The sequence below is a fragment of the Nicotiana tabacum genome, chromosome 2, assembly GCF_000715075.1.
Source record: "Nicotiana tabacum cultivar K326 chromosome 2, ASM71507v2, whole genome shotgun sequence".
Taxonomy (NCBI): domain Eukaryota; kingdom Viridiplantae; phylum Streptophyta; class Magnoliopsida; order Solanales; family Solanaceae; genus Nicotiana; species Nicotiana tabacum.
Genome location: NC_134081.1, coordinates 28,637,338 through 28,664,269, shown reverse-complemented (window position 1 = coordinate 28,664,269; position 26,932 = coordinate 28,637,338). Strand labels below are relative to the sequence as shown.

General features: G+C 37.2%; 2 protein-coding genes across 2 annotated transcripts; one reads left to right on the top strand and one right to left on the bottom strand.

The window, feature by feature from the left end:
* Positions 1-39: 39 nt before the first annotated feature.
* LOC107786215 (uncharacterized) lies at positions 40-20,554 on the top strand. Its single transcript, XM_075232180.1, has 24 exons — positions 40-368; positions 1,814-1,938; positions 3,237-3,321; positions 4,048-4,101; positions 5,917-6,008; positions 6,100-6,203; positions 7,112-7,187; positions 7,989-8,445; positions 9,289-9,627; positions 9,727-9,930; positions 10,032-10,130; positions 10,212-10,281; positions 16,530-16,657; positions 16,760-17,048; positions 17,131-17,351; positions 17,435-17,559; positions 18,219-18,336; positions 18,453-18,508; positions 18,607-18,697; positions 18,770-18,965; positions 19,082-19,153; positions 19,226-19,323; positions 19,414-19,476; positions 20,028-20,554. The coding sequence occupies exons 1-24, from the start codon at positions 309-311 to the stop codon at positions 20,139-20,141; spliced, it is 3,336 nt and encodes a 1,111-aa protein (XP_075088281.1). The 5' UTR covers positions 40-308; the 3' UTR covers positions 20,142-20,554.
* A 324-nt stretch (positions 20,555-20,878) lies between these two features.
* LOC107763590 (selT-like protein) lies at positions 20,879-24,922 on the bottom strand. Its single transcript, XM_016582076.2, has 4 exons — positions 24,658-24,922; positions 24,482-24,555; positions 22,919-23,237; positions 20,879-21,304 (listed from the first exon to the last, which is right to left on the bottom strand). The coding sequence occupies exons 1-4, from the start codon at positions 24,829-24,831 to the stop codon at positions 21,185-21,187; spliced, it is 687 nt and encodes a 228-aa protein (XP_016437562.1). The 5' UTR covers positions 24,832-24,922; the 3' UTR covers positions 20,879-21,184.
* Between the last annotated feature and the right edge of the window lie 2,010 nt (positions 24,923-26,932).

The window sequence follows — 26,932 nt, the reverse complement described above, 5'->3', positions numbered from 1 at the left end:
CTAAAAAAATTTAACAACAAATCTTACCAAATAAAATTTAGCTTCTAAAGTGGTTGGAATTGATTTTGAGTTTCTCTTGAACAGCCTATTTTTGGTTGTAAATATGCAGCAAAGATATATTCAGTCCAACCCTTTTATTTTAGCGTACAATTCGAGAAATGCATAAATTTTAAATTTAAATTAATACATCAATCAGCATATAGCTCCCAAAGCATTTTTTTTAATCCATTTCAGCCAAATAAATGCCGGACGCCTAAGCCAATTCAAAATTCGAAACCGATCCAAAAATCTTCACTTCTCATTTCGCCATGTTCGCGAAGAAGCTTTTCCAGAAAGCCACACAATATCATCATAATCAACATCAACAGGTAATTTTTTTTTTGTCTTTAAGTGTTCTTCAGTTGACTTTGTCTACTTTGTGATTCTCTAGAAATGATTTGACGTTGTAATTAGTGATAGTGATGTTCATTTAGCAGTAATCATGATGTTGGAATTTTTGATGCGAGATTGAAGCACTTCGTTGTAACTGAGCTGCGAAATTGCAATTATTTGATTGATCGAAGCTGATCATAGTGAAATATAAGTGGATAAAAATCTTTGCTCGAGTTTTATATCGGAAATTGAAACAACTCCTTTTGTTTTCCATTCTGTTTGCTAAATGCGGTAGATTTTTTTATAACTGAGCTGCGAAATTGCCAGTATTTTGATCGATCAAAGCTGGATTATAGTGAAATAAGTCGACAAGAAGGCTTTTGATACTCTTCTCATCTGCCTAATCCTTGGTGGACAGAGTTTCTTGATACTTGTGCAGATGGGAGGTAGCAATGTTGGAATAGTCGAGTTGCACCTCAAGTTGGCCTAGACACCACCATAGTTAAAAAAAAAAAAACAAGTTTTATATCGGGAAAATATGTGGAGCTGTTACTTATGAACTCTGCCTATTTGAGCTTTGCAAGATATTGCTGGTCTCAAGCCTGGATAAAAGAGTATGGTAGCAGTAGGTTGATAGTCAACGTAAAGATAGTGAATTGATATAGATGATTTATATAGCCAGGCCAATTAGTTTGGGACTGACGCTAAGTTGATTGTTATGTATGATTTTGAATCTCATTCCCCGTGGTGGAGGCAGGAATTCTAACAAGGGAACTAAAAAAATGTAAACTTGCACAACGAGCGAATGACTTAACTATCAAGGGGATTTGAATCCTGCTGCAAACAGTGAGTGAATGACTTAAATACATGGAACTCGAATCTTGCCCCTAGGGCTTTGGTCTAGTGGTAAGAGCATAACTTGTGATGTGTGAGTTAGGCACATGTCACGGGTTTGAATCTTGCCGCAGACAAAAGCCTGGTATTTAAGTGGAGAAGGGTAGTGGGGCGGACCCATTATCCACCAGTTTCAAACGATGCATCACTGGCCCTCAGGGATGTCTTAGTTATCAAAAAAAGAAAAAAAAACTATCTACGGGATTCAACAATTTATATACTATATAATAATTCCGTGTACCCTATTTGTACAGTGTAATTTTTTGATGTAGGGGATCCCATTGAACCCTCCTTCAACACACTTAGTTCTGCCACTGCTCATTACAATCTCCAAGAAATATGGAAAAAATGTGGAGCAACATATAGTGCATTACTAACTGAAGAGCAATATATAGGGCATTGTTTTTAGAAAATGCGATGCTAATTTATTTGGTCGTTGTTACTCTATTGGTGCTTAATTGGCTATGGTATTCATTCCATTTGACTTTTTATGACTTGAATGTAGCTGGTGGAGTAATTCTTTTATTTCAACTTTTCTTGTGTTCAGCGAAATGGCAGTGGTTTGACAGCAATTGACCTGAATGTTCGTGCTACTGTACATTATGGTATCCCGTCAACAGCATCAATTCTTGCAGTAGATCCCATCCAGCGCCTATTGGCCATTGGAACGTTGTGAGTCAGTTTTGATTTTTATGCACTTAATATGGACAGAAGCCTGTTAGGTCAGCTGTTAAGTAAAGCGCTAACTCTGTTTTGGCTGATAAGACACTTCCTTGTGCACAAACATAACAAGATTCTTACTCCTGATATGCTTCTTTGGAAGCAGTGAGTCATTGAATCCTGATCATTTCAGTTTCTAGAGTTCAGTTCTGCATTGAACTTCCCCCATTATACTCCAGTGAAGGTTGAAGAGGCTAGAGAAAAGGTTAAGGCTTGTCAAAATCATATTTTCACCAAGAGATAACTGGTGGATGCAATAGGCGTATAGCCACTATTGTTTGGCTGCAGGCCAGTTATGGTCATGTGGCACCCCCGCTCCCTTGTTTAGTAAATGATACGTTTACCAGTACCCTGTAGTGTTGCTTGACCTTTCAGCCCCTGAGATCCCTGTGTATGGTTTTTTAGGCTGTTTAGCTTTGTACAAACTTCCCTCTGTGGGCCTCCACTGTTAATTTTAAATAATACACCCTCTGCCCAATTTTTTAGTCCATTTGCCTTTTAAGGGCCCATTCGACCGATTCTGGACATAGATTAATTCACTTATCATTAAAAGTTTTGGCACTTAAAGCTACATGAAAGTACTATAAATTGCGATATTTCTACTTTCAAAGATGACATAATACATCTCAAAATTTAAATTTACATGAAAAATACTACAATATTAAATTACGATATTTTTAATTTCAAGATTATGACATAGTACATCTGAAAATCTTAACCAAAGGTTTATGTCTTTATTCTTGGGAAGCTAAACTGGACTAAAATTTTGGGATGGGAGAAGTAAAGGTCTGATTGATTCTTGAAGCAATAGTTCTGAATAAGAGGGTGGATCGTGCCCCATTATATTAGGCTGATTAAGAAGGGGGTTCCTCACCACATTATTCCGGAACATAAAGAAGAAATGGAAACTCTGTTTAGTTATACAAATCAGTCAGGTACTGGTTGGTGGGGGGTGGGGGAAGGAGTCTATTCTGATAGCATATTAAGCTCAAGAGAGAAGTTGAGTCTTAATTAAATGAATACAGAAGTAGCAACGCATTTTCATTTTTCTTTTCTCTTGCGCTTTCTTATTTTGTGATCGAAAAGGACTTCCGTTTTGAGGTAGCGACAATCTATTTCAGATGGATTAAAGTTAGGTGAAGGCTCAATGTATATTATAATCTGTCCATACTATCTTGCAATTAGAAACTATTTACATAGATGGCTTGATGGCTGTATCTTTTTAATGTAGTATCCAAATTTTTTTGCAGGGATGGTAGGGTAAAAGTGATTGGTGGGGACAATATTGAAGGTCTCTTGATTTCTCCAAAGCAGTTGCCCTATAAATATTTAGAGGTTTGGTTTTTGCACATGAAGTCATTCATAGAGATTCTTAGCTCAGTTCTAAAGGTTCCAAGTCTATATTATTCGATATTATTCGTGAGCATTTTGTAACACCTTTGGAGCCTGGTTTCCTTATCAACATATTTAAGAGTCTCTGAGAGATAATGGTCTTTAGAATTGATAATGTTAGGTGTATGAGCTAAGTCAATAAAGAGCTGGGGTTTTAATCAAAATGTCACTCCAATACTTTTGGATGACAAAGTCCAATGATGACCATTTTCGTTTTTAGTGTTGCATTCCATGGGTTTACCTAGAATAAGAGGACAATTAACTGAAAAGGGCCTACATTAATGGTATATGATACAAGGTAGGAAAGGGTATTCACTTTTTTCTTTTCTCTTTTCCTTTTGAAAAGGAAGTTCCATCCCACTGGGGCCTTTTTCATCCTTGAGGCTAGGTGTTTGCTTGTTTGTCAAAGCTAACATCCAGCTTTTCTCTTTTCCTATTTTGGGTAGTATTGGTCAGACATAGAAAAGGTTCTTTGCTGAATAATACGAAAGTTTGCTATTATTTTTTAAAATAATCTGGCTCACTATTTTCCTGTAGCGCCAATAAACTGATGGTGTCTTCATATCTTGCCCTTGTATCATATTCATGATTTCTTTAATCCTTCTCTTTTACAATCTCAAGGTATATGTTTAATCTGTTCTCTTTTATTTCTTTTTTTGTCTGTGGCAGTTCCTTCAAAACCAGGGTTTTCTTGTCAGCATCACAAATGAAAATGATATCCAGGTATTATTATTTTTTCCAATAAGTTGGTTTTTAATGCCCTTCTCAGTGCAGCATTCTCAAATGTTAATCAAAGTTGGGAAACTTAAGACCATTTATGCTCCGTAGCTTGTATTTTATTTCTTGTTGGGTTTTAATGCCCTTCTTGGTGCGGCATTCTCAAATGCCAATCAAAGAAGGGAAACTGAACATAATTTGACGCCTTAGCTTGTATTGTATTTCTTGTCTGTTCCTCGGTTTCTTTTCTTTTTTTTTTTACATAAAGAAGGTTGCTTCACTGAAAGGCATCAAACAGATGCAGTGATTACAAAAATAGAGATTCTAGCTCCTTTACAAGATGTTATGATAGGGTCTGGAGCTAGCCAATAACCAAAAGACATATCTCAAAGAGGCTAGTCTAGAGTGAGGGAGCTCACAAAATCTAAAAAGACAGTAGAATTAATTACATAGGACTGTTTGGCCCAACATAAAAGACTAAGCAAACAACTGGCCTTTAGCAAGTGTATTGGAGTTGAGACTCCATCGAAACATCTGAGGTTTCTTTCAGTCCTAGTCACCAAATAATACAAGCTGGTATCATCCTCCAGGTGTCCCTGATGGCCCTATCAACTCTGCTTTCTCTGCTGAGATATGTTAATTTTGGCATTTGTAATCAAGGAATTCCTGCATGAGCTTGGCCGCGCCATGACCTTGCCTAAGCAAGTGAATGATATAAGTCTTGCTTTAGGTTTGTGGATCTAGCTCTACCATATATATTATAATATCTTGGTTAAGTGTTACTAGGGTTGCGCAGGAAAATGTGAAAAAGCGTATAATGTACATAAAGAATTAAGGTCTCACTGGAACTTGTTGGTATCCTTAGTGATAGTAAACAAGAAATAGCATCTACAAATTAATGAGAGATCATTACTTCTAGTTATACCGTAAAGAGAAATTGCTAGGAGGTATAGCAACTGTAGTTTCTTGAAATAACATTTTGGTGTAATGTGAAAAATGTATATAACATAGGTTCTATATTGGATTTCATACGCTCTTCTATACTAAAAGATTCTAAATCCACCGTTTTACTGTATTTGAGAACACACTTGGGTGCTATAATTAATGAAATTGTACCTAACATATCCCCCAGAAAATAAAAAACAAAGAAGCAACTGATGGATCTTGCAATTACCCAGGGCAGAATCTCTACAATTGTGTGGTGAATTGACTCGTTTTTCATTTGAACCTGCTATATTGTACCTTGGACATTGTTCTTTCAGCTGCAATGGTAAAACACAATGATGCAAGAGGTTTGAAGAAACTCATGTTTCTTGTTGTGTTTAATTACTATGACTCAATTTGCTTAATCTCAAAACCTGCTCCATTTATTTCCTTGAACGTGTTTCTCAGAGACACTTATACATTTATGTTGAACGTGAAATATTGCCCGGCAGTTTAATGAAGTTTTGTTGTATAATGTCAAATGTCTAGTAATCACCAATTAAATTACGTCACTACCTAAAATTATAAGAAGACCATTTCCATGATTTTCTGCTTTTTTATGTTTTGCCTGAAAGCAAGTACACTTTGACTGGTGAATGGTTTCCTTTCAAGGGTGCATTCCTCTTGAAAGCAAGAACAGTTTGAATGGCCAATGAAGACCTCTTTGCAAACCCCGCCCCTAAAGATAGAAGAAGCCCAGAAGAAAAGTCAAAAGAAAAATCTTTCATTAAAGGTTGCACTGACATTGGTGCTCAGAGGGCCCCTGTAAAACATGGGTTAGGAACTGTTTGTGGTTAGTAGGTCTGTAAGATTTCTCTTTCTCTTGATTTTCTGCAGGTTTGGAATCTCAAAAGCAGATCTGTAGCTTGTGATTTGCAGTGGAAATCAAATATAACTGCTTTCTCAGTTATCAATGGCTCTTCCTTCTTGTACGAATTCGATGTGCATACAAGAAAGTTTTTACAGTGCAAAAAGTTGAGAGTATTTTACGCTTATAATAAAGTTCTCCTGTCATTCCAGGTATGTTGGAGATGAATATGGAACAATCTCAGTTTTGAAGTTCTGTGTTGAGAACAGAGAGCTTCTGCAACTGCCATATCAGATCTTGTGGAGTTCTCTTTCTGGTGCTTACTGCATGATCTTAGTGAAAAATCTTTTATCTGATCTATTATTTTATATGATTATGTCTGTTTCTTATTCTTGTAAAGCGACTCTTGTTTAGTTGAGATAATTTTTAATTTTAGAGTATTTTGAACTTTGAGCTATTTTTGGTGGATGTTAAAACTTTGGATTTACAAGCACAAATAGCTCATTCATGTTTAAGGCAGGAATCAGGATATCTACTTAAAAAACCTGTAGGTTGGCTGTACCAAGATATGCATTTCCGTATTCCAAAGTCTAGGGATGCAAATTGCAGATAATTAGGCCTAGTTCGTGCAATTCCAATACATGGGCATGTCTCTTGATTCAGAAGAGATTCACGTTCATTATACAATGGTTGAACCATTTTGTAGCCAGCTGCCAAGAAACACAATCCTTACGTTTAATATAATTTGTTCTAGTAATAGAGGCTATTCAATGAGCTTTTTGCTGGTACCATATGCACCTGTAATTAACACAACTATATCTTCTCCTTTATAGGGTTTTCGCCTCCTCTACCTTATTCTGGCATAACTTTATTTCAAGTCCATTAGTTCTGGATCTAATTTCTTCTAATACAATCAACCTCGAGTAGCTTTGGTTTCAGATCCTACATTATTTAATATATGTGGGATGTATGTGATTGAACTAGCTTCTCTAGAAAATTATGGCCACATGAAGACAGTTGGCTCTATTTTGGGATTTCAGATCTTTTCTATCAGACTAAGCATCTCCACCAAGCATATTTCATTTGTTCAGAGAATACCGACTGGCTTGATTTAACCTCATGAGTACCTAACAACACGTTTGTTCTTTTGTCTTAAAGAATCTTATTATCAAATTCTCGTGTGCTTTTATAATTCAACAAACCTCTTTTTGAATTATTTTGCAGAAGCAGCTGGTTTTGCGAATGCAGATCATCAACCAGTTGTTGGAATTCTCCCCCAACCTTTTACGTCAGGAAATAGGCAAGTCACAATTATTGTGTATAGTTTCTTCCTCACTCCTCACTAACCTCATGTTAACCAAACTAAGCCCTACCCTTTTGCATTTGTTTATTTTTTTCCTTATTAATTGTCTTGCAAGGTATATGTTATGTTAATCGTTGCTGGTTTTTGACATACAAGTTGGAGAATCTTAAATGTGAATGAAGCAAGAAAACCGGAGAAAGATCTATCCTTGCTTACAGATTTTTTTTCCAAGATACATGACCCAGTTATGAGGTGGCATTCAGTGCTTCTTTGGGATAAAATAAGTGGTTCTCGTGGGATAAAAAAGAATTGTTGTTGAGCAATTTCTAAAAGTGATTACCGAATGCCAATATATTTTGGTCATAAGAAGCTTGTCAATGTAGTAAAAGCTATAGAAGTATAGATGAAGTGATGTCTCCACTCATATACCATTTGGTCTTATTGTAGATGTCTTCTCTGGCCAAAATTCCTTTGTTGCGGTCTTCTGAGTAAGAACCAAAAACCAAGAAAGTAGTATATTTCTATTAATCGATAGGAAGTGCCTGGGTAAGTACTAGGCAAAATTGCATGGTGGAGGAGGTATAATTTACTGGCAAGAAACTATTATTCCTCTTTATTGGTCAACTAAATCTGTCAGTTGCTGTACGGCAGTCAGTTGTATCAAATGAAGCATGAGTGATGTATCCTTCTCTACGTAGTGTGGCTTTGTCTTTATGACTTAGTAACTGTAATGGGTTCTGTTAGAATCTTGATTATGTTTTTTCTTATAAGTTCCTGAACTGATGACATTTATTGCAGATTATTGATTGCATATGAGAGTGGTTTAATTATACTATGGGACGTCGTTGAAGCCCATGTTATCATTGTTAAAGGTGATAAAGATCTCCATTTGAAGGATGGTGCTGTAAACTTTAAAAAGAACGCAGATTCCAGCTCTCCTGATGATTTATTGCAGCATGAATTTGAGGAGAAAGAGATAACCACACTTTGCTGGGCATCCACTGATGGATCCATTCTTGCTGTTGGGTACATAGATGGAGATATTCTGTTTTGGAAAACATCAAAATCAACCTTAAGCAAAGGTCAAGAAGCCGGACCATTTGATAATGTTGTTAAGCTACAGTTGTCTTCTGCTGAAAAAAGGCTTCCTGTCATTGTCTTAAACTGGTGGGCGAACAGTAAATCCCGGAATAGCAGCGATGGCCATCTCCTCATTTATGGCGGTGATGAAATAGGATCCGATGAAGTCATTACAGTAAGTTTTACATTTCATCACTGAAATATTCTCATTATTGTTTTATCGTTATGCTATACGTAAGCTCGCTAGCCATGCAGACTTAATTATTTCAATATTCTCTGTACCTCAAGATTATAAAATGTTGCATTTCTGGGTCAAATTGAACTGCACTTTGGGACAAATAAAAGTCAAGCTATATCTTAGTGTGTGTATTTCCAAATTGTAATATATATTGGCTTTTGAAGTATGAAATGATCCTGATTGAATAACTATATTTGATATCTAATGGAATCTACCATTTTAGAGTTTTAGTAGATACCTCAAGTTGTTCTTGTTGTAACATTTTCAATGAGTCAAAACAGATTATGATTTAAAATCTATATAACATTTAAACTGGTGCTTGACGTGTAGAGAACTTTTAATTTGACATTTCTAACCCATCCATCGATAAATTCCAATCAATTTTAAATGCTAAATTGGGTTATCAGAAAACTGCCTTAGGTGAGTCAGAATAATGAATAATCTATGGTAGTAGAAGTGCACACGTGTACATAAGGTTGCTTTGAAAAGTATCATTTCCCTACAATCTTCATTATATTCTAGTTCGTTTATATTTTCTGACTGTTTGCAATTTAGGGGAGGATACATTTCTAAATTAGGAACTAGTGGTAAAAGTCCTCACAGATTCAGCTCTCGGTCTTCATCCCTAGAGAGGGGAAAGAATTTGAACAACAACTCTTAAACTTCTGTTGGGTGCCAATTGTGTTCTTGGGATATTACATACCATCATACTACCTACACTCTCAAACATAATCGTATGTAATGATAAAAACATTAATTTCTTCTGCTTTGCTGCTGCAGATTCTTACCCTTGATTGGTCATCTGGAATGGAGACTTTGAAATGTGTTGGTCGTGTTGACCTCACTTTTAGTGGCTCATTTGCCGATACGATCTTATTACCAACTACTGGGACAGCAGCAACTGATGAAAAAGCTGCTTTATTTGTGTTGATGAGTCCTGGACAACTAAAACTTTTGGATTGTTCAAGCTTGTCTGACTTGGTATCCAAAGAGTTGAAGAAAGTATCTCTATCAGCTGAGGATTTTCCTGTAGAATTACCGACAGTTGATCCTTCCATGACTGTGACAAAGCTTACCCAGTTGCATTCAGATGGAAACTTACCCGAGCTTCTTCAAGAGGTGCTGCTTCCCCGTATCATTGTCTCCCCCCTTCTCATTTTTCTAAAAATCCAGACTTATTTCTAATTTAGTTTTTTATGGGATTTGTATCTTAACCAGACACCTTTATTCAAGAAGTTCTGCACAGCAACATCATCTGGGGCTAACGGATGGCCCTTAACTGGAGGGGTGTATAATCATATTTCTCAAGCTGAGACTAACAGGATTCAAAGAGTTTATATAGCAGGTTACCAGGATGGATCTGTAAGGATGTGGGATGCCACTCATCCGGTCTTCTTTCTCCTTTGTGTCTTGGATAATGAGGTTGAAACAACAGTTACAAGTTCCAAGTTACTTCTAATGAGCAGTTTTTTCATTATGTCATTTGAATACGGAACTCTAAATTTTACTCTGGTGATTTTCAGGTTAAAGGTGTAAATACAGTTATATCAACCGCTTCAGTTTCAAAAATAGATTTCTGCTTCCAGACATTAAGATTGGCAGTTGGGGATGAGTGTGGTCTGGTGGGAAACACCTTATTCTATTTCTAATTTGGTGTTGGTGTATATCCGTGCTATATTAATCCAAACTAACATGAAATGCAGGTACGCCTTTATGATTTCAAACATAGCGATATGGAGAACTTCCATTTTATTACTGATGCTAAAAGTGAAGGTAATGTAACTATTATTCCAGTATACAATGACCTTCTTGTCATAGACTAATGGCCCGCCTTAAGAGTAGAATATGCTTGACATTGGGTTACAAAATTCCTTATCCGGACAACTGAATTTCAACAAGATCTCATGGCTTATATCTACAGCAATATTTGGAGGTTTTCTGTGAAATGGATGGAAAAAGTTTTACCTCTGTCAGAAATAGACAATGTTATAAGATCGAACAGTTGAATTCTTTAATATCAGGTAGTTGCATTCAACTTTTGGGGTGGAATTTTGAACTTAATCTTAATTTCCTAACTGAAACTTATAGACTTTTGGCTGAACTTGGGATTGGAACTTTGGCCAAATATTTAAGTCTAGCATTTGATTAACAGCTTAGCTTTGAAATTGGTCCTCCAAATGCAGCTGGATGAGATAGTGAAGATTACATAAGAACTTTTATCAAAAGATCTCTTGTTGAATAGCTGCTGCAAGATTCATGTCCGATTCCATTGAAGTAATTTTTTCCTGGATGAATGTTTTCGGCCTCGTCTTGTATATTTGTACCAGCCTTAGTGAATACATATTTGTATAATTGTAGCACAGGTTTCATTATTTGTTAGTCAACAATGTTGATTCTACCGGGTCTTGTGGGGGTCTCGTCTTGTGGGGGTCTCGTGGACTTTCTCCCCTGTAAAACCAATGAAGCAAGTTGAGACAGCGCAACACATTCTTAAACAGCCACTGTTAATTTACAGCATGTATATAGTGTAGTATTGTCCCACATTGGTAGAGGAGTAGTATGTCCTTGTATAGTATAGCTATAAATAAGGACCTCTTGTGTAGTATTATTCATTCATTCAATATATCAATAACATATTTTCTCCCGTGCCTTCTCACATGGTATCAGAGCAATTGTGAGAGACTTATCGCTTTGCATAAATTCCAGCGATTCCGGGAAAGAGAAATCAGTATTTTTTAAGGTTGTTTTCTATCTGGTTCATTTCTGTCAGTGTTGTGCAAAATCCAACACTACCACAAGAGTCGTCACTGTCCGGCGACCAAACCCCAGTGAACAACTCCGGCAGAAGCAGCCTCACGCGCCACCAGAAGCTCACGCGCGTGAGCTCACGCGCCGGCGCGTACGACCACTTCCGGCCATTTTTTGAAAATCTTCCTTCAGAACAGTTGGGTCGCCTGGTAATTCTGATCCTACCCCTACTGTTTTCATTTCATTCCTAGTTTTTTTCCGGTAGCTACAGTACTATTCCGACAGCTACAGTAGATTCCAGCAGCTACAGTAGATTCCGGCAGCTACAGTTTTCAGTATTCTGTTTCTGTGTTTCCGTACACTGTTTCAGTGGATTACAGTTGATTCTTTCTCCTATTTGGTAATAATTTGCAACAATGTCTTTGGGATTTGATGCTTTTGGGTCTAGAAACATGAGTTCTGGAAACTCTAGTGCTATTATTACCTCGGAACCTTTAATGGGAGGTTCAAACTACTTAGCTTGGGCTTCATCTGTCGAGTTATGGTGTAGAGGTCAAGGTGTTCAAGATCATCTAATCAAACAGTCTAGCGATGGAGATGAAAAGGCAATAGCACTTTGGGCAAAAATCGATGCTCAGTTATGTAGCATCTTGTGGCGATCTATTGATTCCAAGTTGATGCCCTTGTTTCGTCCATTCCAGACATGTTATTTGGTTTGGGCAAAGGCACGCACCTTATACACTAATGACATATCTCGCTTCTATGATGTGATATCACGGATGACAAACTTAAAGAAGCAGGAATTGGATATGTCTACTTACTTGGGTCAAGTACAGGCAGTCATGGAGGAATTTGAGAAGTTGATGCCAGTTTCGGCTAGTGTGGAAAAACAACAAGAGCAGCGACAGAAGATGTTTCTCGTTCTTACCCTCGCTGGATTTCCTAATGATCTTGATTCAGTACGTGACCAGATTTTGGCTAGTCCGTCTGTCCCGACAGTTGATGAATTATTCTCTCGATTACTCCGCCTTGCTGCAGCACCAAGTCCACCAGTGATCTCATCACAGATACTTGATTCCTCTGTTCTTGCATCCCAGACAATGGATATTCGGGCATCTCAAACTATGGAGCATAGACGAGGAGGAGGTCGTTTTGGAAGATCTAGACCCAAGTGTTCTTATTGTCACAAACTTGGACACACTCGTGAAATGTGTTATTCCTTACATGGTCGTCCACCCAAAAATGCTTACATTGCTCAGACCGAGACTCCAGGTAACCAAGGATTTTCTTTATCTAAAGAAGAATATAATGAGCTCCTTCAGTATCGAGCAAGTAAGCAGACATCTCCACAAGTAGCCTCGGTTGCTCAGACTGATACTTCTGTTTCTGGTAATTCTTTTGCTTGTGTTTCCCAGTCTAGCACTCTTGGCCCATGGGTCATGGACTCTGGCGCTTCTGATCACATCTCTGGTAATATATCACTTTTGTCAAATATTGTATATTTACAGTCTCTTCCCACTGTTACTTTAGCCAATGGATGTCAAACTAAGGCAAAATGAGTTGGACAAGCTAATCCCTTGTCTTCTATCACCCTAGATTCCGTTCTTTATGTCCCTGGCTGTCCTTTTAGTCTTGCATCTGTTAGTCGTTTAACTCGTGCCCTCCATTGTGGTATATACTTTATTGACGATTCTTTTATTATGCAGGACCGCAGTAGGGGACAGACAATTGGTACAGGACGTGAATCAGAAGGCCTTTACTACCTTAACTCACTCAGTCCTTCCACAACATGTCTAGTTACAGATCCTCCAGATCTAATCCACAGACGTTTAGGACATCCGAGTTTATCCAAACTTCAGAAGATGGTGCCTAATTTATCTAGTTTGTCTACATTAGATTGTGAGTCGTGTCAACTTGGGAAACATACCCGAGCCTCCTTTTCGCGTAGTGTTGAGAGTCATGCAGAGTCTGTCTTCTCCTTAGTTCATTCTGATATATGGGGTCCTAGTAGAGTCAGTTCATCCTTGGGATTTCGTCACTTTGTCAGTTTCATTGATGATTATTCAAGATGTACTTGGTTTTTCTTAATGAAAGATCGTTCTGAGTTATTTTCTATATTCCAGAGTTTCTGTGCTGAAATCAAAAACCAATTTGATGTTTCTATTCGCATTTTTCGCAGTGATAATGCCTTAGAATATTTATCTTCTCAATTTCAGCAATTTATGACTTTTCAGGGAATTATTCATCAGACATCTTGTCCTTATACCCCTCAGCAAAATGGGGTTGCTGAGAGAAAGAATAGGCACCTTATTGAGACTGCTCGCACACTTCTAATTGAATCTCGCGTTCCGTTGCGTTTTTGGGGTGATGCAGTTCTCACAGCTTGTTATTTGATTAATCGGATGCCTTCATCTCCCATCAAGAATCAGATTCTGCATTCAGTATTGTTTCCCCAGTCACCCTTATACTCTCTTCCACCTCATGTTTTTGGGAGCACGTGTTTTGTTCATAACTTAGCCCCTGGGAAAGATAAGTTAGCTCCCCGTGCTCTCAAGTGTGTCTTCCTTGGTTATTCTCGTGTTCAGAAGGGATATCGTTGTTATTCTCCAGATCTTCGTAGGTACCTTATGTCAGCTGACGTCACATTTTTTGAGTCTAAACCTTTCTTTACCTCTGCTGACCACCATGATATATCTGAGGTCTTACCTATACCGACCTTTGAGGAGTTTACTATAGCTCCTCCTCCACCTTCGACCACAGAGTTTTCATCCATACCAACCGTTGAGGAGTCTAGTGTTGTTCCCCCTAGTTCCCCGGCCACAGGAACACCACTCTTGACTTATCATCGTCGTTTGCGTCCTCCATCAGGCCCAACTGGTTCTCGTCCTGCACCTGACCCTGCTCCTGCTGCGGACCCTGCTCCTAGTACACCGATTGCACTTCGGAAAGGTATAAGGACCACACTTAACCCTAATCCTCATTATGTCGGTTTGAGCTATCATCGTCTGTCATCTCCCCATTATGCTTTTATATCTTCTTTGTCCTCGGTTTCCATCCCTAAGTCTACAGGTGAAGCGTTGTCTCATCCAGGATGGCGACAGGCTATGAGTGACGAAATGTCTGCTTTACATACAAGTGGTACTTGGGAGCTTGTTCCTCTTCCCTCAGGTAAATCTACTGTTGGTTGTCGTTGGGTTTATGCAGTCAAAGTTGGTCCCAATGGACAGATTGATCGACTTAAGGCCCGTCTTGTTGCCAAAGGATATACTCAGATATTTGGGCTCGATTACAGTGATACCTTCTCTCCCGTGGCTAAGGTGGCTTCAGTCCGCCTTTTTCTATCCATGGTTGCGGTTCGTCATTGGCCCCTCTATCAGCTGGACATTAAAAATGCCTTTCTTCACGGTGATCTTGAGGATGAGGTTTATATGGAGCAACCACCTGGTTTTGTTGCTCAGGGGAGTCTCGTGGCCTTGTATGTCGCTTGCGTCGGTCACTTTATGGTCTAAAGCAGTCTCCTCGAGCCTGGTTTGGTAAGTTCAGCACGGTTATCCAGGAGTTTGGCATGATTCGTAGTGAAGCTGATCACTCTGTGTTTTATCGGCACTCTGCTTCAAGTCTCTGCATTTATCTGGTAGTCTATGTTGATGATATTGTTATTACTGGCAATGATCAGGATGGTATTACCAACCTGAAGCAGCATCTCTTCCAGCACTTCCAAACTAAGGATCTAGGCAGATTGAAGTACTTTCTGGGTATTGAAGTTGCCCAGTCTAGCTCAGGTATTGTTATTTCTCAAAGAAAATATGCTTTAGACATTCTTGAGGAGACGGGGATGATAGGTTGCAGACCTGTTGACACTCCGATGGATCCGAATTCTAAACTTATGCCAGGACAGGGGGAGCCGCTTAGCGATCCTGCAAGCTATAGGCGGCTGGTTGGAAAATTAAATTATCTCACAGTGACTAGACCCGACATTTCCTATCCTGTGAGTGTTGTAAGTCAGTTTATGAATTCTCCCTGTGATAGTCATTGGGATGCAGTTGTCCGCATTATTCGATATATAAAATCGGCTCCAGGCAAAGGGTTACTCTTTGAGGATCGAGGTCATGAGCAGATCATTGGATACTCAGATGCTGATTGGGCAGGATCACCTTCTGATAGACGTTCTACATCTGGATATTGTGTTTTAGTAGGAGGAAATTTGGTGTCCTGGAAGAGCAAGAAACAGAATGTAGTTGCTCGGTCTAGTGCAGAAGCAGAATATCGAGCAATGGCTATGACAACATGTGAGCTAGTCTGGACCAAACAATTGCTCAAGGAGTTGAAATTTGGTGAAATCAGTCGGATGGAACTTGTGTGCGATAATCAAGTTGCCCTTCATATTGCATCAAATCCGGTGTTCCATGAGAGAACTAAACACATTGAGATTGATTGTCACTTCATCAGAGAAAAGATACTTTCAGGAGAGATTGCTACAAAGTTTGTGAGGTCAAATGATCAACTTGCAGATATTTTCACCAAGTCTCTCACTGGTCCTCGTATTAGTTATATATGTAACAAGCTCGGTACATATGATTTGTATGCACCGGCTTGAGGGGGAGTGTTAATTTACAGCATGTATATAGTGTAGTATTGTCCCACATTGGTAGAGGAGTAGTATGTCCTTGTATAGTATAGCTATAAATAAGGACCTCTTGTGTAGTATTATTCATTCATTCAATATATCAATAACATATTTTCTCCCGTGCCTTCTCACAGCCACAACATGCGTAACACAAATGACAAATTTGATTGCCCCTGATTATGGTTTTTTTTCTTAGTTGAATTTGATTATGACAACACAAAACCTCTAACCACCTCTATGGCTCCAGGTACAGTCATCTAAAGCTACTTTGCGGCCAATTAATTGAATCTACTGCACAGCACGTTTTTTTACCAGTATCTTTTTCTCCCTAAAATGAGTGATGGGATGTCGAGTATGAGGATCAAACCCTTTAGTTTTCACATTGATTTCAGACATTTATTACATATTTACTCTGCACAAAAAGTACTATAGCCTAAAACTTAAAAAAATTGAAAGCGCTTAAAAATTATTTCAGAACATTACAGTCAAAAAGCTGTCTGACTCTTCAAATTGTAATATTGTTTGACAGAATTGGACAGAGAAAGTAATATGTCATTGGCATGTTGATATTTTCCAGATTTACTTTGCATAATTCTTTGAAAATCAACTATTATCTTTGAATTCACTGGTACATACCTTTTCATAGTTCATGAGTTGGCACAAGGTCAAGGACCTAGCTGCAGAGCTGTTATAAAGCTTCTCGATGTTCGCGTCCGAGCGATCGAATTTATAAATCATGGAGCCAAACTTGCAGTTGGATATGAAAATGTTAAGGTCAGAAACCCAACATCCTTCTCTTCAAGTTTTGTGATGATCTTATGATGTCACTCTTGTTGATTGATGTGGATACTTATTCACAAAGGCCTCCAATTTCAGGTTGCAGTGCTTGATATGACTTCATTATCAGTTTTGTTCTTGACAGATTCCGTATCTGTTGGTAGCTCTCCACTGGTCTCAGTGATTGCAAAGAGATTTATGCATAGTGATGGTCATAGCAAAAGCCCAAAACAATCAGAGCTTCCAGAAAATCATATGGAGGAACTCATGTTCGTTTTAACTGAGGATGCAAAGATCTATGTAATTGATGGTGGTAGTGGTAAAACGTCCAGTTTAGAGCCCCTGCATTTAAAGAAAGTGTCAACAGCAATTTCTATGTATGTCATAGGCAAGTACATATTTGTAGAGAAATTCAAATTGTTTTTACGTGTAAGTTGCACTCAGTTTTGTGTTGATTTATTGCATTTCAGAAAACAACACCCCATTTTCTGGTATAATAAGTAAGAAGCCACAGTCCAGCAAGGATGATGCAAATAGTAATGAGCCTTCACAGGACATGACCACTAGTGATCAATGTGATACGGCTCCCTTTCTACAAAATGACCCCTCCAGGAAACACTTTGAGGAGTCCTTTGTTCTACTTTGCTGTAAAGATGCAATACGCACTTATGCTACAAAATCTGTGGTTCATGTGAGTTTATTTTTTCATTGCTTCTGATTTCTTGTAGTTCTATGTCCTTGAATGTTCTATATAATTCCATTTGATATTACTAGGGGAACAATAAATCTGTGTGCAAAGTGAAGCTCGACAAACCTTGTTGCTGGACAACTACTTTTATGAAAGATGGGAAAGTTTGTGGGCTACTATTACTCTTTCAGAATGGAGATATCGAGATTAGGTAAGCTTTTTCTTTCGTAAATGTTCCAGCAAGTACCATTTCCCAACTTTAAGGATGTTAGTAAGGCATAATCAGATTGTTCTCCAGTATTTGGCTGCCTTAAATTGTTAAAAATGTTCTCTCCAAGAAAATAATCACATCAACCAATCAATCAACTACACCTCGTTCCTAAACTAGTTTTCTTCAAATGGAGAAAATTTACTCGTGATATTTATGGATGTTATTCATATTTTCTTTGAAAGTATCTTAATTCGTATAGTCATTTTCCTGTACAATTATCACGATTCATACCATATATCACTTCCTTCAATCAGCACATAAACATTGTTGTAAGCTCTTAGTACTGCTCCATTACCAAAATATTTTCTGATGCCCTATACCCCATCTTCTAGCATTAGAGGTGGAGACGAGAATTGCTTGAGACTTGTCACCTACCTTTATATTAACCAAATGTCGGAAAACGATCTAAGAAAAGTTTTTCAAGGTAAGATTTTCCCGTTTTACATCATACTAAATGCACCTTGAATATGCAAGTTTTATGTGCCTTGTACAATTCCTTATTGTCAATAATGAAAGATTGCTTCTTTGCTGCATGTCCTAGATAATATATTACAAAAGAACTGTGTGTTAGAACATTGCTAACATGTATATATCTCCAGATCTTTGCCTGATCTAGAGTTGGTGGAGCAGACCTCCTTAATGTCAGTTTTAAGGTGGAATTTCAAGCTAAATATGGACAGGGCGATGAGTTCCATGGAGAATGGCCATGTTACCTTGGTAAAAAAAGTTGCAGTGCATGCTATTATCCTATTGTTTAGCATTATTCCTTGCTTATTAAAATTTCATCCTATTCTTGCATGGCCTCTTAACATCTTTGTCATAACAAATATCAGGCAAATGGTTCTGAACTGGCTTTCGTGTCCCTATTAGCTAGTGAAAATGATTTCAGGTATATGATCAACCAGTGCTACTTTCCATCAAGTGAATAGCTTACTCATGAGCTGCATAGATTGTTCAAAATTACTGATTCAGCAATGTGTTTTCCAGAATTCCAGAATCTTTGCCGTTTCTTCATGATGAAGTGCTCGCAGCTGCAGCAGATGCTGCCATCAAATTCTCCACTCAGAAGAAGAAACAGGTCTGGTTGATGAAGATGTTTCCTTGTGGTCTATATTTTGCAGTGGCTGAATTCTTATCAATGTTGCTGCAGGGTAGTGGGCCAAACATTATTGGTACTCTCGTTAAAGGATTTAAAGTGGGAAAAACGAACCATAATATGGATCTCAGTGAGATGTCTAAGTCAAACTTTAGTCATCTGGAAGGTATCTTTATGAAGAACCCACTCAACCCAGAACCGTCCCCAATTATCACTAAGGAAGTTCAAGGAGCAGTGGAGCTCGATATAGGTTATCCCTACATACCTTGCTTCTTCAAGAGTGACACTTTTCTGTCCCTATATATTGGTCTATACAACATTTCTGTAGTTGAGGTGCCCCTAACTGAAGATTTACTTCTGACGCAGATGATATTGAAATTGATGACCCTGTCCCTGTGGCTCCTACTTCATCTCATAGCACACAAAATAGTAAAAGAGGTAACTTGCATCAAATCAGTCATCTGCAGTTTCAGAATTCATAATAACAAATATTTTCCTTGTACATTGCAGGAACTGAACGAGGGAAGTTGCTTGATTCTGAGGGTGACGATGTCAAGCCCAGACTTAGGACACGTGAAGAAATCATAGCAAAATATAGAAAAGCGGGGGTAATAATATTTGTCGGTGTTGGAACTTTTTCAGACCCCACTGTGTCTAATAAATGTTCTCATTGTTTATTCAATCATTATATCTTCCAGGATGCATCATCAGCGGCTGGAGAAGCTAGAAACAAGCTTCTAGAACGCCAAGAGAAACTTGAGGTATTTAAAATGGTGAAGATACACATATGTAACACAAAATATTGAGCATGATAATACCGGTGCACGAAGTATCCCACATTCATAGAGGGTCCGGAGAAGGGCCACACCCCAAGGGGTGTGATGTAGACAGGGTATCTACTCTGATGCAAGCATCAATGGTTGATTCCACGGCTCGAATCCGTGACATATAGGTCACACAGAGACAATTCTACCGTTGCTCCAAGGTTCCCCTTCTTTGAGCATGATAATACATGAAATAAATTCTTGCTTGTAACCAAAATTAGTTGTGAGAGTATATTAAGCTAAGACCACTCATGGTTTAAAGATTAAAGAAAGTGGGGGATAGAACCTCTAAGTTGCATATTTTCTGGAAGATAATATGCTCATTCTTGTGTTTGTGTTGCAACTTGGTCCCTGACCGTTGTCTGGTTCTGCACTGTGCTCCTCCTTGAAATTTGTTCAACTTCTCATTATACTGTATAAACAGTTTTCTTGTGCAAACCTTGCTTATTCTGGTTTATGATGACATATAACTTTATATGGTTTTGCAGAGAATTAGCCAAAGAACTGACGAACTACGCAGTGGGGCTGAAGACTTTGCATCATTGGCAAATGAGCTTGTCAAGGTAATGGAAAATCGCAATCGCAAATGGTGGCAAATATGAAGATAGGCCTTTTCCTTGCTATTAATCATCCTTCACTGGGCAACGGAAGATTCATCATTTTACACCTAAGAAAGTGTCAGTGTGGACATATAACCTGTATAGATCGGCCTGCCTTTGAGAACTTTGGGTTAAAGCAACTAAACGAGAGAGTAGCTTAGGTTATTTGTTATTCTTGACTGAATAACCTAGCATTTTTTCTTCATTTATAGTCTGTTTGTTTGCCTGCAAAGGAAAATTATGTATGTAACGGATGTCATTGATGTTGTTTGTGAAGTGTGTATACAGAAAATACAATGACGGCCAAGAATTATAATGTGCAACGTGTATTAGATCTTGGAGTTTCTGTGTAATCGGAAATCGATGAAACATGTTTTTCTTCCAACAATAAAAGCACGTATATGATTTACTATTTATATTGGATTGAAGCATCTTCAAAGCTCGTTTTATATGGGTCACTAATAGAACTGTTGGTTCTTTAGAATCTAACATCGAACCACCTCTGACGTTGCCCAGTCTAGTTTCAGATCAACAGTTACTATAACTGAGAGCAGATATTCATATATGGCCGAAGTGCTTTTTCAGTTTGTTATTTGGTTCTTACTCATGGGCTTAGTAGCAGACGGTTAAGGAAAAAAAGTTTATTCCTCCTGGCACAGGCACGTACAGATTTACCATTAACTAGCAATCTCACACTTGCAAAGATGAGATGAAAGGTTAAGTCTCTAATCCACAATGTCTAATGACAATTAAGCATATTATCCATTCAAGCTTCTACTAAATACTGTTGGATTTGCGGGAGAAAGTGTTTATACAATATACAAGTCAAATGTCACAAAGATTTGTGGGAGGAAAAACCTTCAAGAGATTGATCAATACCAGATCCAGTCCCTAGAGTTGAAAGTTTCTTTGCAAAAAGTTTTACTATCTAACCGCGAATCAACAATTTCTAAAGAAGATGCTGTTGGACCTGTATGTCTATTACAATGGAAGACCACAAGGTAAAGAACTCTAAGGTAATGTGGAACAAAGTGAAATCTCCACTTCTACGACCAGGAAGATGCACCAAGTCCATCCACTACCCTTGGGTTAGCAATCCTTCTGCCAACTAGATCTTTCAGCTCAATTTCGCCAGGAAACCTATTCTCTTTCAGTTTAGAGAATACCTGTCATATAAATTGAAATTGAACAGTGAGAGGTGACACAAGAATTTACAGCAAGCTACTTGCTAATTTTTGCTATGAACTGAAAAAGGAAATTCAGTACACAGTAAGTGTTGCTGAGAAGGAACGCAAAAGGCAATTACCCTCCGGCTCGCTTGATAAAAATAAAATATCTCAAGGGGTAAGTTTCAGCTGCATCTGAAATTGTCTTAAGTGGAAATAGCTTTCTTATCATTTAATGAGGCATCTTGCATTTCATAAAAATTGCGGGCAAATACTTCTTACATAAGGGCCATTCTATCCAACTTTCAGGCATTATGATGCGTTTCAAGAGTGGATGATTATCATAAGAAATTCCAACATATCATAAGATTCTCGTTCTTGAAAATACACATTTTTCCAAAAATTGATGTTATCTATGAAGCTACAAAAGCCCAAGTATAGGTGTTCGAAGAAGCTATTCGCCTAAGGATGATGTGTACGACTATTGTATATTTTAATAATCCTTCTGTCCCATGTTATATGATACACTTTCCTTTTTAGTCCGTCCCAAAAAGATGACACATTTCTATATTCAGAAACAATTTAAGTTTAAACTTTCCATCTTACTCTTTAATAATTTGATCTACAACCACACAAATGTCGATAACTTGTTTTGGACCACGAATTTCAAAAAGCTTCCGTTCTTTCTTAAACGCCATGCCTAGTCAAGAACCTCCACATAAACTGGGACGGACGAAGTAATAATAATCCCACCCAATGGAACACTTTAGTAACAAGACTAACGGGTTGTTTGATGTTATAAAAAAACGGTTGGCAAAGGCAGCCAAATGCCTTTTTATCTTATCATAGGTAGAGCAGTCATGCATGGCATTGCCTCTTAATCAATGTTTCTGTGCTTTTCGGATTTTTAAGTCTAATCAAGCAGTTTTTTCAAATTGCACAACATCCTACTAAGAGAATGCGTTTTTATGCTATTAACTGACACACAGCTGACTCCATACCTCAGGTTATGCAACAGACAAATGTAAATGGACCCGACATTGACTCACATTCTCAAGCCTTATAAATTTGACATATTCTAGGCAGTCAATTAAAAAACTTCATATCACATGCTATAGGGGCTACAGAGATTTCTGTGAACCTTTGATACTTCAAAAGTTAGGATACACTTAAAATCCTTTCATATAATGGTACCGCCCGAAGATGATTCTCACCAAATTTAGTAGAAACATTTTATATCATTGAAAAGGGAGTATAACATGCCAACGGCATCCTTATTCCGAAAATGAACCATAATTTGTCTTAGGCAATTTTCTCTCTGTGAGAGGTGAAAGAGAAGGAGAATGAGAGCTGTGCAAAGAGTTAAGGTCAAAGTGAAGTTCTATTTCATTTTCTTTTCTGAAAAGAGCAAAGAAATTAACATAGTAAAGATGGACATCTATTTAGTCTCTAGTAAAAATGGTTTCCAGAATTTTCTTTTCTCCTAGATCAGATAGTTTTAGGCTTTTATCCACAAAAAAAGCACAAAAATAGTAATCATCTCCCAATGTTTTTAAGCTCAAGGAAAAAGGTAAACAAATAAGATAAGCATCGACAGATAGAGAAAGTACGTACCAGTTCACCATTACAATACACTTCAAAAGCACCAGAGCTTTGCAGCATGGACTGAAAGAAATTTCCCAGGAGCCAAGTGGTTGCCATAGTTCCGAATCTGTTAGCACGCAAGTGATAGAACCATGGAGGTGGTACAGCAAATCCCAACCTAGGAAATATTTGTTCGCCACCCATTACAAGGCCAATGACGCCAAATTGAAAAACGGGTACTACTTTGCTCAACAAACGTTTTGGAAGTGGAGGAGGATAGTTAGCAAGGACGACATGGACACCAGGAAACTGATTTTCCAACATGTTTTTCATTGTCACAGCTGTCCCTCTGGAAAGAAAGATGAAACTTAAATGCAGTTTGTTATGGTAAGAGTGCCAAGGGAAAACAGTTGTACAGCAAACATAATAGATACAACAAGAACTAGATGACCAATTGAATGAAGTAATGAAAGGTAAATACAAATTCCTTTTCGACATTATGACGCTGCCATTATCTTCTCTTACGCACACAAAGGACCGCATCCATGACTAAAATTGTTTACGCACCAAACTTATCAACCCGACCACGTCAGAGGCGGATCCAGGATTTGAACTTTATGGGTTCAAGTTCGGGAAGTCTGGAATCAATTGTTTGTACTTATTTGATGAATTTTGTTACATATATACAGGGTCTGTACCAAAGCTACCGGGTTCGGATAAACACATAATCTGACTCTACATCTGCCCCTGCTTCTATGGATTCTGTATATTGGCATATATGGGAAAGGCTTTTGCATCTTAATGGCATTCAACAGACGGAACAAGGAAGGTGTACAAGGTCCTCTCTACAAATCAAACAACAAGGTTATGGCCTTATAAGAGGCCTATACAGTAAATTCTCCTTTAGTTTTGGGAACTCTTTTCCATCCTGCAACTAAGACTATTCCACCACTTAACTTAGAATGAAATAAGCACACAATCAAACGAGCTCAAACCATGTCGGAAAGCCAAGAGATTATGCTCCTCAATAACTCAATATCCTTGACAGTATCATCTCTTTTTCTTGAGGATATAGAGGATTTATACCACAAGTGGTAGGAGCCCGAAATTTGTACAAGGGGATTCATAAAAATGAGTATTAAAGTGTCACACCTAAGATTTGAACTTGTGAGCTAAGGCAATTTTTGAAACCCCTTTACTCCTGTGTCAAGAGGATTCACAGTTCATATATAACCAAAAAAAATTGTTTTTTACCCTATTTACTCGTTGCGATTTTCCGAGGAAGGGGGATTCACCTTGTCTCCCTTTAGCTCCGCCACTATATACAACCGACCCAAGCTAGTTTGGGACTGAAGCCTAGTTGATTGACTGACTGATAACCTATTATCTTGACTTTCCCACTTTAAACAACTTGTCCATCACATAAGCTAACATGCCATTTCAATTGCTAATTTATGAGAGAGCATTTTTGGAAATTGGAAGAAAAATTCCAAACATTGCCAAGAATATACTAAACTAATATACTTTGTCCAAAAATTTCGATAAATCAAGCAACCCCATATGATGCTATAAAAACAGCATTAGAAACAAAACCTGAAAGAACATGAAGAACAGAAATCAATGCTGACGGTGTTACCAATACCAACTGCACCAATACCAGCAGTTTTCTGCAAAGTCAAACACAAACAAAAAAAGAATTAAAAATTAAAACTAAAGATACCATTTTTGTTAAAAAGAAAGAGAAAGAAAAGAGAACATTTTTGAGGTACCTGAGTAGGGAAATCAAGAGTCTGAGGTGGTTGTTGTTGGATAACTGACGGCAGTTGATGGTGGTGGTGGTGATCGGAAGAGGGTTTTTGAGGGGGCGGAGTAAAAAGATTGAAAAGATCGGAGATGAATAGGAAAAGGGGTAATCCCACCAGAAGAAGCTGAGTTCGATCCATTGTTTGTGTGTGTGGGTGTGAGAGAGAGAGAGAGGAGGGGAAGAAAGAGGAGTGGGGTTTTCTCAAGGAAAAGAAAATGTTTTTAAAAAAAAATGTAAAGTCCTTTTTTGGGTGAGAAATTAGATCTTGAATTACTTCTTTCTGTTTTGGTCGTTGTAAAAATTGGTGACATTGATGCTGTTTAAATTGACGATGTTGTTTTAACTATATTTTAAGTATTTAAAATGAATAATAATATTTAAGTATTAAATTAAAGTAAATACTAGTATAGTCACACATTTTTATAACAATATCTTAATATAACAGTTATTCACTATAAAAGTCAAATTTACTCGGAACCAATCTTTTATGTTATGTTATATTATATAACAACTCTTCAAACAAACACGGTTATTATAGAAATGTTTGACTGTATGACTTTTATGAGATTTTTACCTATATATACTATATTAGAAATTTATTTACCCTCACTGTTTAGATTTTAACTTAATTACAAATTAATATATAATTTACCAGTTAAATATAAATAAGTTTAAATAAATATTCTTGATTGTAGCCTTTTAATATGAAAGTCAAATTCCATAGATGTATCGCTTCTACATATCTCTCCCACTCTCTCTTTCTATTTTCTATTTTCTTTTTTCTTTTTTCTGCCCAACTTCTTCATTCTTTGTATTTCTATAATTTTCTCCCCTTTTCTCATCTTCTTTTTCTTTTTTCCCAGAGAATTCAATAATAGATTTGGTGTCGATGCTTGTCACCATCGAATCAGTTGTTGTTTGTTGCCCCGCCAGCTATTGAAAGCCATCACAAGCTTCGAAACTTTGGTTTTGAATTCGAATTTTTTAAAATTACTATTTATTTTGATTGGGTATTGTTGCAAACGATTAAGGATATTCTTTGATGTTTATATCTCAATTTTAAGGGTGTTTGGTAAAAATTAGAGTTGATTTTGGATGAATTTTCAGATTGAAACTCGAAGACGAAGATGTATTAAAGTTGTATTATAATTGTATGTAAATTGTATTTAAGTTGTGTTATGGTGTAGTTATATTTTTTTATTTGAATATTGTATGAAAGTTGAAAATAGTTGTATAATGTATGAATCATTGTGAAATTTGTATTTAAGTTATAAATACTTTCTTTTTACATAAAATTGTTGATGTGTATCAAAATTATATTAAGAGATGAAGTTTTGATTGGAATTTCATAGAAGAAGAAGAACACACCACATACAAAATATATACAAATCATATATAAAATATATACAAAGACATATTTGTATAAATTTATATGAAAATTGTATATAAGTTGTATGATGTTATGATTGTTTTTGACTGGGTAAAAATGATGTATGGAAATTGTAGATAAGTTATAAATAAGTTGTATAATATATAATTAATTATATAAAAAATATTTTTAATTTATATGTTGTTGTAAATGTATCAAATTTGAATATTCCGGCATTAAACTCGTTTGGTTTAGGTACTGTCTATTGGCAGTGTCTCTATTGCTTTTGTTGGTGCTACTTTCTGGTTCAAGCTATTAAAATAGTTTATAGGATTTGGTTCTCAATTAAGTCTTGAACGATTTTACGTTACTGTGGTTCGGCATTAGTGGAATTGCTATACTACAGTTAAGGCACTATTGGAAAGAGTAGAGGAGAAAAAAAAAGGAAAAGGTATAATTGTATCCCATAATTTAATACACTAATAATGGATTATATATGGAGAGAGGCGGCAAAGAATAGGGAAAGAGGAGAGAAGAGAAGAGAAAAAGGAAAAATAGTGTAACTGAATAATTTAAGGCACTAATAATGAACTGTAAGCAATTCTTGTTTAAGACATGTAATATACAAAATTAAGATAATTATAAATAAGCTTCAAATGTTATATAGAAACAAAAAAATCCCAACTTTTATCCAAAAGTAATTAAAATATTGCATGTCCAAACACGTCCGGAAAATGCCAAGGTTATCACTTATCAAAATAGCAGACCACAAGTCTATAAGGTGTTGCCTAAACACTAGGTTTTGCTCACTTTTTCTCCTCCTTTAGGGGTGCTTTTTCTTGGAAGGATTACGGCCCTTGTCACTTGGCCT

Bases quoted from the DNA above. Each gene is read 5' to 3' on its own strand.
- LOC107786215 (XM_075232180.1), top strand. From the start codon at position 309: ATGTTCGCGAAGAAGCTTTTCCAGAAAGCCACACAATATCATCATAAT. The intron at 6,009-6,099 runs GTACGAATTCGA...CTGTCATTCCAG, and splicing joins ATCAATGGCTCTTCCTTCTT to GTATGTTGGAGATGAATATG. The intron at 16,658-16,759 runs GTCAGAAACCCA...CTCCAATTTCAG, and splicing joins TTGGATATGAAAATGTTAAG to GTTGCAGTGCTTGATATGAC.
- LOC107763590 (XM_016582076.2), bottom strand. From the start codon at position 24,831: ATGGATCGAACTCAGCTTCTTCTGGTGGGATTACCCCTTTTCCTATTC. The intron at 24,556-24,657 runs GTACCTCAAAAA...TTGACTTTGCAG, and splicing joins CTCTTGATTTCCCTACTCAG to AAAACTGCTGGTATTGGTGC. The intron at 23,238-24,481 runs GTTTTGTTTCTA...CTTTCTTTCCAG, and splicing joins TGTTCTTCATGTTCTTTCAG to AGGGACAGCTGTGACAATGA.